The 13,694-nt window shown below is 31.3% G+C and overlaps 1 protein-coding gene across 1 annotated transcript in view; it reads left to right on the top strand.

Moving 5' to 3' along the window:
- The first annotated feature begins 779 nt into the window (after positions 1-779).
- Positions 780-13,694, top strand: part of LOC111509801 (calcium-activated chloride channel regulator 1) — a 66,269-nt gene continuing 53,354 nt past the window's right edge. The window contains 1 exon segment of the mRNA XM_074184625.1: positions 780-1,214. Within this exon segment, the coding sequence (XP_074040726.1) occupies positions 1,065-1,214 (150 nt within the window). The 5' untranslated portion in view covers positions 780-1,064.

The following is a 13,694-nucleotide window of genomic DNA, read 5'->3' as shown; positions in this document are numbered from 1 at the left end:
CAGCCGTTAATCAGAAGTTGAGAAACTTGTGCGAGCTAAGGACTGACGAGGTCTTACCTTTCAACGTGTGATTCCTAACACGGAACTGTCTCAGTATTTTCAATATATTTGATTCACTTCCTTCTTTTAAATTTCAAATCTGTCAACACATTTTTATAGTGACTGAACCCCTTAAATTCACCAAATCAGTCCTTTCTTGCTATGAAATAATGCTCTTTGAATAAGAGTGGAGAGGGAACTTTCAATTGTCTAAATAATTGAAATAAATATGAAATAACCTCAAATACGTTGACAAACGGATGTAATGTTACGTTTAAATTTGACCGGAAAAAATTATTCACGGATGAAAAAACAGACAGACAGAGCAGGATTTCAAGAGAGTTTTTACCCCTTTTCAATTATTACCAAATCTGTTATTGTATTCGTTTGTGAACGATTTGATATGTAGAAATTATCAAGTTCAAAAAAGATTTCAGACGGCAAAAGTACTATTGCCAAAGGTTTTTACAAATCCCAATAAAAATTTAACACCTGCCACTGACGGCACAAGTGCACGTTATTATTAATTCCATTTCATTGTTGGTAACGTCGATTTCATGGGAGAATGAAATTTTGATGCACTGTTGTTAGGCAACCATCAAGCATCCGCAACAAACATAATGAGAGTTTATAATTACTTCAGGCTACCTGACTGACGGCTTCCAACTTACACAACACGGTGCCTTACTGTGTCGTGATTATGCATCATGGTGCATCACATGCTTCAAAGTGGTGGGAGTAAGAAGACCCACCGAGTGCCGGCGATGGCCTATGTTTTCAGTTTTCACATCAGTATTCAGTTAACTGGTTGGTGAGGTTCGGCTTGTGGAGATAATTCAGGAAGACTTTTTCTACGTGTACCCACATAGCGTGACGTATTATTGTTGTTATTGTTGTCGCTCTGGTAACATCGAATCAATAGTACCAGTTAGATTTGTGTACGATATTGATGAATCAGAATATTTGTAGAACACAAAAATGATAGTTTAGCTAATTTGAAAATATTTGTGTTTGAAATAAAAACAATGGATACCAAACTAATAATCATTTTTGGTATCGTTCTGGTTGTGTGCAGTGGTTTGGAATTGAAGAATGGGGCTTATGAAGATCTGGTGATTAAAGTGGCTGATAATGTGCCCCAGGAAGATTGTACTAAGATACTTCAAAACTTAGAGGTGAGACTACTTAACATAGTATGTATTTCATTTATTTTAATTATTTCCTGGGGATCCGATTTTTGAAAGTGAACGAATATCTGATTCCCAGAGGATAAGAACACATAATCATCTTCATTTTAATAAAAGAAAATTATAAACATATCTATTTGGTCTATAATTATGTAGAATAAGAGAACTGCTGTAGATTAGGAGTTAATGAACCTGAAAGATTTACTGCCACAAACACTGAGTCCTATGGGTTGCAACATCATTTCTTTCAAAGAGATAAAATGGATTTGATAAATAATTTCAGAGATATTGGGTGTATTTTAATGAATTAATTATTCATGTTACACAATCAACTTTCAAACATTTTCAAATAAAAAAAATGTAGGAAAGAATGGTTTTGGCTTTCTACTTCTCCATCTCTATAAAAAATGTGGTAATCTTCCGAAGAAAAGAGGAAAACAAATAATTAAAAAAAACTCTTTACAAAGATGTGTAGATCATGCAATGAAATAACTTTCAGATACAATCTGGAAGAAAAACCCCTCTCAAAACAACTACTTTCATACAACCATTGAATTACACGAAAGAAAAAACAAATTCGAAACATTGAAGATGTAGGTAGGTGAAATTTAACCTTTTTCATAACTATGTTGTGTAGTAATTCTGTGAATAATATTTGATTCAATTCCATAACGAAAGGTTAAAGTGCGACCTGAATAAAGAAATATTTGTTTTGAGAGGGCTTTTCTTTCAGTTTTTGCCTGAAAGTTACGATCTACACATTTTTGTAAATAGTTCATTTTGAAATCAATTGTTTTCTTTTTTTGAGAGATTCCCACATTTTTTTGTATGGTTATTCAAAAGTAGAAAGCGAAAACCTTCCTTTCCCAAAACTTATTCTCTCCCAAAAATATATCCCTTCGAATTTAAAAACAAATTTCGGCACTTACTAGTCCTTTATTTCGTAGTTATGAAATAGTAGTAGGTAAGATTGTGATAATTCAGCAGGTTATCAACAACTTTACAAAAGCTTTCAGAATCCTTTTAACTTCTTGATAACGGAGGAATTTCTTGCAAGTTATCTCTACTGATTCAAAAGTTTGAAATGTTTTAAAAATCGTTAGAACCCAACAAAGATTCAGTTTTAGTACCTTACATTCCTTTTGAAATGCCTGTATTCTTTGGTGATATAGGTACTTAAATATTTGAATATGCTTACAGAGACATGCCCATAGTTTGGAGGAAGTGTCACACCCACTGAATATTTATTGTTTCCAAGTAATGGGGCTCTGTAATGTATTATTAGTTTCTGTCTCTCTTCTTCAACCGAGTCTTCTGCTAATGTATTGGGTTACAAACGTGATTCTGTTAGTAAATACCACGATGACCTAGAAATAAGTTGAAGACGCATCGGAGGCCAGTCCAACAATTGACTTTCACACGATTATATTAACGTAAAACATATTCATAGATATCTTTCGAATTAGCACTGTCAACAGGGACGGTGAATAGTGACTGAATAGAAATACTTTTGAAAAATATAGCTTGCAAAATTATAAATCATTATTTGAATCAATCACATACACATACAATTCTCATACACCGTTTTTATTGAAGAAATAGTATTATTCGTTAACGACGCTACTAATTTATCTGCATAAAAAATAATTTTTCCTTGGAAGAGTATGACAAATGGTTTCATCATACAAATATTCATTTTATCATTCTCAAGGGGTGCATCAAATATTCATAATAGAAAGAAAATTTATTTTCATTTATTCGAAAAGCTACAACTTTCACCTACTGAAGGGTTTCGACTCGGATCACTTGGTTTCAAATTCTTATTATTGGGAGTTTGAACAACGAATCATTCAACATTTTTCATAATTTTTGACATTTAGTATGAAGGTAATTGAGAAAAAGTATTTTTTTCTGTTCAAATCAATATCCATGCGGAAAATGAGTAGTTGATTCAGGAGAAATTTCTTCTGGTTCGCATTTGAAACGAACATCTGTCTATGATGTACAAGGTCTCATGAGGTGGATTTTCATTTTGCTCAAAAAATATAATAATAATAATTGGTCTTTATTCATCTTTGAACACACATGTAAATAGATAACAATAATTGGTATTCAACAAAGATAAAGTGGCGAAGTGTCACCCGAGGATGTTTTTCAACTTAACCGTAGAAATACAATATTAATTTACAATTTTCTTCATTATCTTAGCTATAATATCTACCATGACTATAATTCTATTACATTGTAGAATAATTTTGCTGTCTGAGATCTGTCAAATTAATTAGTACATTCAATTCATAAAGTGATTGACTGGTCATTATCCGTTCTGTAGATGCAGAGTTTGACATTTTTTAATCATATTTTGAGCTGATAATAGGGATTTCAACTTTTTTTTGAAGTTCATCAGAGCATATGTGCTGTACTCATGCGGAAGTTGATTATAGAACCTACATGCATTGTACGTGCAGGATCGCTGAGAAATGGAGGTTTTATGTTTGTACAACATTGCCAGAAACCCCGAGTTACGAGTATTATAATCACTCAGATTCCCTATTTTGATTAGTTTGTCATATAGATATGTTGGTGTCCTATATTTCAGTACTTTATGAGTCATATTCAAAAGATGTAATTTTCTCATAACCAGCAATTTCAGTATTCACATTTATTTATTCATCAATATCTATTTTGTCCCTTTCAAAGTAGCCCCCCAATCCTCGAAGTAGTTCTGATATACACTTTTTGCCATGATCTTGAGGTGTCTCAGCAATTCAGTTTTTCATCATCTCAACAGAACGCGTCCTTTCATGGATCTCTTCAATCTTGGGAACAGGAGAGCAAATCTGGTGAATACAGTGGCTGGGGTATGATTACGGCAAATTCTCTAATAGAGATTCGACGATTCTCTATAACAATTTTCTTCACTTTCTCAATATTTTCATCAGTTGTTGATGTGCTGGGGTGTCCAGGGCGAGCGTTTCCATTCAGTACTTCTTGACCTTCTGTGAAAAGCGTGTATCATTTGTAAACATTTTTTTGACTCAGAGTACAATCACCGTATGCCACTGTCAACATTTGAAGTGTTTTCAAGCACTCATTTCATTTCGACAGCAGAAAATCGCATAACACGCAGAACAATTCTAACTTTTATGCCTCTCACCAACAAACTAAACATCCTAAACAGCTGAAACTGTGAACATATGTTCGAGACGACAACATAAAAAATCGCTAATCGAATGTAAGTAGCTCGCGAAATTTGAACATTCATCTAATTTTGTAAACATACCTTGTACACGTGAAGAAGACATTTTATGTAATAGTTGAGAATTAGAATACCAAAAAAATTAGTTACAAGGCAAAGCTATCGAAATGAAGTTTTTTCAACGTTTGCTAAATATAAGCTTTAAAATCCAGGGGTTACGACTTTTAATTCCAACAATATAATTTAATATGTGAAAATACAATCTACAATACGGAACAAACCAAAAAAAAATCATTATTGCGACAACGCAGAAGTAAAAAACACAAGATGCACTAATAATGGGGAATGTTCCTCCTGACGAAAATCAAATAGTTTTCATAAAAGACCTCTAAAACAACTCATTTTAAACTTATCATTTCAACCTTTTTCTTTAAAAAATTATTTAAATACTTAAAAAAGAGGAATGAAATAATGCATTCAACATTTAAAGGGATTCGTTTTTATTTCACCATTTGGCAACATCGGTTATAGCTAATAAAGGACAATGAATCTGTTACCTGTATGAGACAAACAAATATGACATATTTCAGAGGCGTGCTGTTCTGTTTACTTATGTTCCGAGCTCCGAGACATTCTGTTACATATGACATTTTGTGCACCTAACTTATATATAAATATTAAATATTTATATATATATATATATATATATATATATATATATATATATATATATAAAGAATAGTAGTTTTTCGGGGATTCGGTCTGATTAGAATAAATATTTACTCTTTTTAGCTGCCCGAGCTTTCGCTAATGTTTATTAGCTTTATCGAGGGCTGTAATATAAAAAGGACATGATAAATATAGATATATAAAACATAATAACGGATAAAACAGAATACCTGTGCTATTTGAGAATATTCAATTTGAAAATTTCAATTTTGAAAGAAGTCTTCAACATCAAAATGACAACTTTTTGACATTGAATAATGTGAAATACTTTTTCAAATTTTTATTCGTTCATTATGGGGATTCATACTGTGTTACTATTACAGGGTGTATTCAGATATATATATATATATATATTTACATATATATATATATATATATATATATATGTAAATAAATAAAAAAACAACTGTTGTTTATGTGGCTTGTGGAGGTGGTATTGAACTATAATTTATATTTTGCCTTAATTGTTGATTTATAAAGATAATTTTCCTTTTTTAAAGTAGAATATCTAGGTAACCTGAACTCCGATCTAACATTTTAGGCGCTGTTGCCAATATGTGAATCAGAAACAAATCCCGTTAAAAATTGAAAGCCAACATTTGAAACATCAATTTGAATACTTTCGAAGTGAATTTGAAAAACTCATGAATTAAACTCAACTTTATTTTTTTCAAACTTGCGTTTGCTGTAATAACCCAAATTTAGGAGCATTCCCCATTAGGTGCCATCAGGAAATTATTGAAATATGCAGCTATATTTCATAAGGTAAATGAGTCTACTCAAATATCCTCTAGTGAAATATTCCAAGTCAGTGACTAAAAAGCTCGCTGAAAAGGAGAACAGAGTTTCATTTTCAATTGACGTCTGAAATTCTTTGCGGAATGTCAAATGATTTCCAAGAAAACAAAATATACGTATCTTAATATTAGATATTTGCCATTTCACCTCCCTAGAAAGTTTTTCGAAACAATTTTTCAACATAATTCAATTGGCGAAGCATTAAAACTCGAAGTCCTCTCCAAAATTCATCATCACCCTCAGATGTAAGAACGGTAAAACCATCAATCAGTACATATTTCGAACCTATATCATCACCTAATTATTTAAAAATTCTACAATGAAGAAAATGAAAGTATAAATGAAGTATAAAAATACTTACAAGGAGAAGAAGATTTTTTATAATGGAGAAAAGAAAATTATCACATGTTACCAATGAACAAATGGTCACAATGACATGTTAATAATTACAAAAACTACACCTCACGATTTGAACTCCACAAACTTTATTTGAAAAATATATCACATGTTTCGCTAGCACAGTAGATTTTTGAAGTGATTCAAATTAAGCTTATGGAGATCAAATCGTGAGGTGTAGTTTTTGAAATTACCATGGATCTTCATCAAGTAACGGCCGAATCAATCAGAAAAAAAAGACATGTTAATAGTAATGAATTTTTTTTTCTTCATTACAAAAAATGTTCTTCTCTATGTAAGTATTTTTATATTTCATTGTGTTAACTATTGTTATGTTGTTCTTCTTTTATTGTAGAATTTATAAATAATTAGCTGATGATGAACCTATATAGGTTCGATACATGTACTGATTAATGGTTTCACCGTTCTAACATCTGAACGATATAATAAATTGTGGAGACGACTTTGAGTTTTTATGTTTCGCAAATCTACTACACTCCACTTCCAGATATAATGGACTTCTACCAGAGGATAATTCAATTAGCTAGGTCAACAACAGTGCTCGATTAGAGAAAGTTAATTTTTTATATCAACTGATAGTAGACATGATAATATATTTTCATTAAGTTTTATTGAGAGCTCAAGAAATATATGGTGCAGTTCCTGATAAAATACTGTGTGTGTCAATAAGATTCCCTCGGTCCATTGCTATCAAAAGAAAAAATGTTCAAACTGCTCAATTTTTTTGCAGTCGTATCTATAAATACTATCTTTTAAAATTATTTTATCGCATACTGGGTGAATCAGCCGAGCGTGGCCAACCAAAGCTATATTAGTTTAAATGGAACACCCAGTATATAAATACGTCATTCGATTCTATATTTTTTTAACTCTATAAGGAATTCTTGTTTTTGAATTTCCATTGCAGCATTGCCAAATTATTCCACAAAAACCTATTTTGTAGACAATATTTTTTTAATTCACCACCCGCATGTCTACAGCAATTAAGTGGATTTTTCAGGAACAGTTATTCAACATCACTATGATAATTTCTGGACTCTCAACTTTCGGAAACAATATATAAGGTGCTTGGTGAAACCGATCAAGATCCATTTATTTTCAAACGGACAGTATTCAACTTTTTCAAATAGAACACCCTGTATTTTTTCATGTGTATGAAATGTTTCACTACATTTTCCATAAGAGGTATACTATACGGAAAACTGATATTTTACAAATAATACCATGTTTTAATAATTTTTGTAACCAAAATAAAAAGTATTTTCTTACGTTCACTTACTCATATTTGTTTTTCGAATATTCAAACTAATCGCTAGTACATTAGCATTTTCCATACCATCTAGTGATAGTTATCAGCGGTTTCAACGGTAAGAAAGGCATAAAAAACCTGAAGAATATTTATACCGCTTTTTCCTTAAAAAACCCAGTTATCCATGACTGACATCAAAAAAATGAATCTCGGAATTTCTCAATAACGCCATGGGTTGAAGTTTCTTTCGCGTGTAGATTCAATCATTTTCATTAGGTATGAATTATGTATTGGAAGATATGCTTTGGAGGAAACTGCCTCCTTGCATCTAGGATTTACAAAGAGAAGTTCCCCGAAAGAAGACAAACAGATAGAAGGGCATTTCAGGCTGTAAAAACAAGATATGAAAGAGCTGGTAATGTCAACCACGAGAAGTTCGAACGTATCTGCCTTGTATAAAAAATGAAGAGAATACATTTCAAATAGCTCTTCACTTTGTTGAAAATCCCCATGTGAGTACCCGAGACCTGAGCAGGAATGATACGAGCAAGTGAATTTCATCCTTACCACATGCAATTGATGCGAGAGTTAAGAGAAAGAGATTTTGAAAAACGTGTTCAATTTTGCCGATGGGGCTTAGAGAAGATCAATCAGGAAAATTATTTTTTCGTGTTATTTTCTGATGAAGCGACTTTTCATAAAAATGGAACTGTGAATCGGCATTATTATGCATTATTATGCAACGGAAAAGCCCCATTTTGATCGTTCCCAGAACCATCAACAGCGTTGGTCACTGAATGTTTAGGGTGGAATTCTCGGAAAAAGAGTTATCGACCTCTATTTTTTGAATGGGCATCTCACTGGAAGAAAAGATGTAAGATTTCTACGGAATGAGTTTTCGACTTTATTGGACGGGGTTCCATATGAAACAAGAGTTAGAATGTGGCTACAACAAGATGGTGCACCATAATATTTTAAAACGTATTTAAAATACTGGGTTCAAACACCCAGTATACAAGTATTTATCGATATATCTGCGAGAAAAAATTGAGCATGTCGGAAAGTTGTTTTTCCTGATAGCAATGGACCGAGGGAATCTTGTTGACTCACCCTGTATAAACGAGTTTTCAACTGAATCCACAGTTTCATAGACTACAACGGGAACGATTTGATCTTCCCAAACTTCATTTTAAAAAATATCGCAACATGTTTCGCTATAACAAAAAAGCTGCGAGTCAATCATAACACTAGAGTTGTAGTTGAAACTTTGTTTCAAAATTTGCTCAAATGAAATATTATAAAATTTAGTGGGTTCGTAAATACACTGTTTTTTACCGATATTTTTATTCTTTCAATGGAAAAAATTACATTGAATTTATGATTCATTTCATAGTTCATTCTGTTTCGATGCTATTAGATATGAAAGTAAAGATGGTATGGTACAACCTTCGGCTTGAAAATTAATAACGGTCGAAAGGTTAATATTACAACAGGTTTCTTGAGTGTACAGTAATTGGTTGGGGCTTGGAATGAAAGATGCGCTTTCAAGTGTATATTTACATTCACATCCACTGAGAGCTCTGCCTTCAAAAATGTTATGGGAGAAGTCACGAAAGGTCTAAGTAGTTCTCACGGCTCTCCGGCAAAGTGTTATTGTGTATTGGTCATACGGTTTTAAATTCCACTTTCAGTAAATGATTTGCTTTATATTATTGAATCGAACAGTTTGGTCGCTCTTCTCAAAACAGTCGAATTATGACTACAAAAAATCATAGACATATTTTGAGACATCTGTTTACTTTTTTCTGCAACTATTTTATTTTTTTCACTCCCACTTCGAAGTTTTTTGAGAAATACCTAAAAAAACATTCACCGAAAATGTGAGCTCTTAATATTAATATTATGATTTCCCGTTTAAAATACACGTACCTTAACTTTTTTTCTTCAATATTCTACAGCTCAGAGGCATTTTATGGTATAATCTTGATCGATGGTAGAAATCCTTCAGAATTGAATGCTCTTCAAAATGTCCATTGCGGCGTAATTGTAATTCGAATTGGCGTAGTAGTACGGGTCACTAAACCTAATTTTTTCATGAAATTCTGTTTTTTTTTTGTTTCTATCTTGTGGATCACGAAAGCTACATAAAAAATATAAATGTTCAACTTATAGGAGAATGAATTTTCTACAAAAAAGTTCCAGATCACCAAATTACTAACAACGATATTTCTTGAGATATTTGGATTTTGAGTTGAGTTATAGATTATTAACTCAAATATTTGATTATTCATTTGTTAAGTTGCAAATGATTGAAAATTTGATTATATGAAAATTTTTAATACTTACGTCCGTTTAGGAATTCGGTATAGACGAAGTTCAAATTGTCGATATCTTGAACGGCAAAAAAGAAAACCTTGATTTTATTGAAAATCAATTCTATATGAATAATCGTACACTCAAACAATTCAATGTTAACATTCAAACAGTTATGAACTAGTTGTCAACACTTTTTTGCTTGGATTAAGAACATATACCTACAAAGTATTAACTTCCTAATTTTCCAACTCATTTAATTTACATATTTTAGATTCCTTTTCCCTCAAATATTTTGTAATTATATTTCTTATTCAACATTGTTTGAAATTCATTAACTCGTTGTTATTTTTATTTCTATTTTTCGATTGGAATAATCATCCAAAGAACGGCTATAAAGAATGATTAGTGCTAAGCAGTATCTCTTTGGGTGGTGTTACGAGTAACAGTTAAGATGTGAAATTCAAAGCTCTTGGTGCTTGTCATCATTCAAAATGGCTCTCTAAAAATAAGGTTCAATGGTCCAAACGCGATAAAAGCACCAAAATTAATATTTACAATTGATGAAAGATCTCGATCTCGAAAAATTCATTCCGAACGTACCAATGCAACACTCGAGGAACTATATGATATTTGCACGAATCAAATCAAATCACTTATTAATCCTGTAGAACTTACAAAGTCATAGGATAGATCAAATAGTATTTTGTACATACATAAAATAATACTTGAAGTAAAATTAAACCAAACATACATGAAAGATTGTCATATGCATACATATAAACTTCAATTAACTTCAGCTTCATTGAATTAATATGATAGAGAAATAAAATTACGGAATATTAAAAATTATGATCTAATAAAAACTTTTAAGGATGGGAAAGAAAGTAAGTAAGGTGAGTTAGCGGTTATGTTATATTTCACGGGATTTATGTGAAAATAATTGCACGTTCTTATATTTAAATTATAGTAAGATGAAATGCGATCATATTTCGACCTATTGGTGTGTATGTAGTAAACTTACCTGAAAAAACATTATATATTGGATCTGTAAGAAGCATTTAATATCTAGGCGTGTATATCGATAATAACTTGAGATGAAACTCCCATATCAACTTTGTTATTAAAAAACTGAGTATAATCATTTATCAATTCGAAACTCTTGAAAATGTTTGCCCATCACCGAATTGAAAAAACTGTACTATTCTCTTGTTGAGAGTCATTTGAGATAAGCTATTACGGTTTGGGGAAACGCAACAAGGATATATTTGAATCCTTTGGAAATAATCAAAAAAAGATTCATTCGACTAATTCTCAATAAACCCCTCAGATTTTCTTCCGATAGCCTGTATAAAGAGTCAAATTTTTTTGATATTAGACAGCTATATTTTCTGCAGGTTAAAGTCAGATTTATTTATGTAATTCAGAACCAGCTAAGCTAGAACACGAATATAATACAGGAAATCAAAATGTACTCACCTACCCATACATTCTAAAGAAATCAATTTATCAACGAGCCTTTTCATATGTCTCATTAAAATTTAATGATTCAGTACCTGAAACAATAACAAAAATTAATAATGAGCATTTGTTCAAAATGGGGGTATATATACTCGAACGTGGGAGATATTTTGTACAAATACTGAACTAAGACTTCAAATACTTACCAGGACTTGACACAACTTTAAGAACTGGGCTTAACGCATCTTTCGCAGATGAAATCTCCTTACTCATTGTATTTTTTTATTATATTACTATAATGAAATTTTATTAAATTGAAATTTTATTATAATGTTTATACACCTACCTACCTATAACTCCATTGAAAATTCATTATAATTCTTATAGATCTATTCAAAATTAATTTCATCTATGTTTTATTGCTATGGCGGAACAAGTACTTGGGTACTTATCGTTTTTTACTGTCTTATTCATTTAATAATTATTTTAAAATGTATTCATATTTTGTATTCTGTACAGCTATCTGTTAAGTGAAAAAAGTTATTATTATTATTGAATTGTGTATTCTTTATGTTGCTTGACTAATTTATTTATATACACACGCATTCTTAAATTGTTAAAATTTTCACATTTTATAATTTTTTATCATATTTTTAATTTTGTAATATTTTCTAAATATTACAAGCATATATTTTTTGTACATAATACCATTCATACATATATGTCAATTTTTATGGGAAACAAGTGCTCTGCACTTATCCTAGAATTAATTCTTTGTTGTAACTTATTTGTATCTGTATTTTTATTTGTATTTATCTTTTGTGAATAAAGTTATATTATTATCATTATGAATACACACCAATAGGTTGAAAATATCTGGGAAAGTTAGAATTTTCAAATGTTTTTATAAATAGCTAGCTTGCTTGGCTCTCTTTGATGATAGGATGGTGTATACCGGAAAGAATAGATGGTGTATACCGGAAAGAATAGAAAATTGCTGAAAAAATAAATAGAAACATAGATTTCAAGAAATTCAATAAGCATTATTAGGTATACCTTAAACGATACTTTCTCAACTTGCTCATGAGAACATCAATGATTTTGTGTTTCTAAATTCATCGTACATTTTGAAACAGTTCATTATTGCTTATGAATTATTAAATACTGAATCACACACATGGGAATCAAATCCTGATTACCAAAAATGTTTTGACACATTCAGAAGGTTGAAAGTGGTGAATGATACTGCTGAAGGAGGAGTCGCTTTTACTGAGAAATGAAGCATCGACTCAGAATGAAGATGAAAGGCAGACAATTTTTGAAATAGTATAGTCGAAGTAACATTTATTGTGAACACTTGAAACTATCGGCGCCCTTGAAGGACAAAAAAACCAATACAAAGAGATAAAGCCGCTGCCAACTAGTCCACGTGGACTGAAGAATTGGCAGTTCGTATTGGATGATTTTTACTAACCGAGTTTTACGATTGGCTGAAGAGTCATAAAATTTTATTTTGAAGCATGTTACGGTGACGAATAGAATGCGAGCCGTCGTGTTGTCATTGTTCAGTTCAGGAACTGATCGCGATTTGAGTGTTGAAATTCGATATTGGAGCAGTTATAATTACTTAAAATTTTTGTTATCTGTTCAAAATGTGGCGTCCTTGGACAAGTACTTATCGTAATAAAGAGTGTGATAACAACGCAGACTTTTTCCTGTGTAGTGATTCCAATAGCGCTGGTGAACAATGCGAAAAAGAGATACCATTGAAGAAGATTCGGATGCATTTGAATATTGAAACACAGAGATGATGTTTCAATGTATATAAGAATCTACATCTCAAGTTTGGTTCTTTGAAATTATGTGGAAACGAGCTTGAGGACTGCAATATTGACTATCATAAGAACATGGAAGCTAATATTTTTGAGGAATGATTTGAAAACACATTGATCCCAAATTTGGATGCGAATAGTTTAATAGTTTTTGACAACGCTCCCTATCATTCGCGACAGCTCATCAAAGTACCGAATGAAAATTCCAGGAAAGATACAAAGTTTTTTTGAAGGTGATTGACAATGTTTCATGATGAATTTCACTAGTTCGGACTTCCATTGTCTACTATATAAAATGATTTGAAATCCCTGAAGCAACTAAAAAAGAATAATCAAAAATGAATAGCTGAAAATAACAATTATATTAGGCAAAATAAACCTGAAATGAAATAATAGTGAAATAAAATACAAGTGAAAATAGAACAATTGAATAAATAAAAATAAAGAAATGAAAAAAGAAAAAAAAAAAC

The sequence above is a fragment of the Leptinotarsa decemlineata genome, unplaced genomic scaffold (genome assembly GCF_025532065.1).
Source record: "Leptinotarsa decemlineata unplaced genomic scaffold, Ldec_3_MD MMD2_tig00026358_RagTag_RagTag, whole genome shotgun sequence".
NCBI classification, from domain to species: Eukaryota; Metazoa; Arthropoda; class Insecta; order Coleoptera; family Chrysomelidae; genus Leptinotarsa; species Leptinotarsa decemlineata.
Note: the sequence above shows the minus strand (reverse complement) of the source record. Positions and strands in the feature narration are given on the sequence as shown.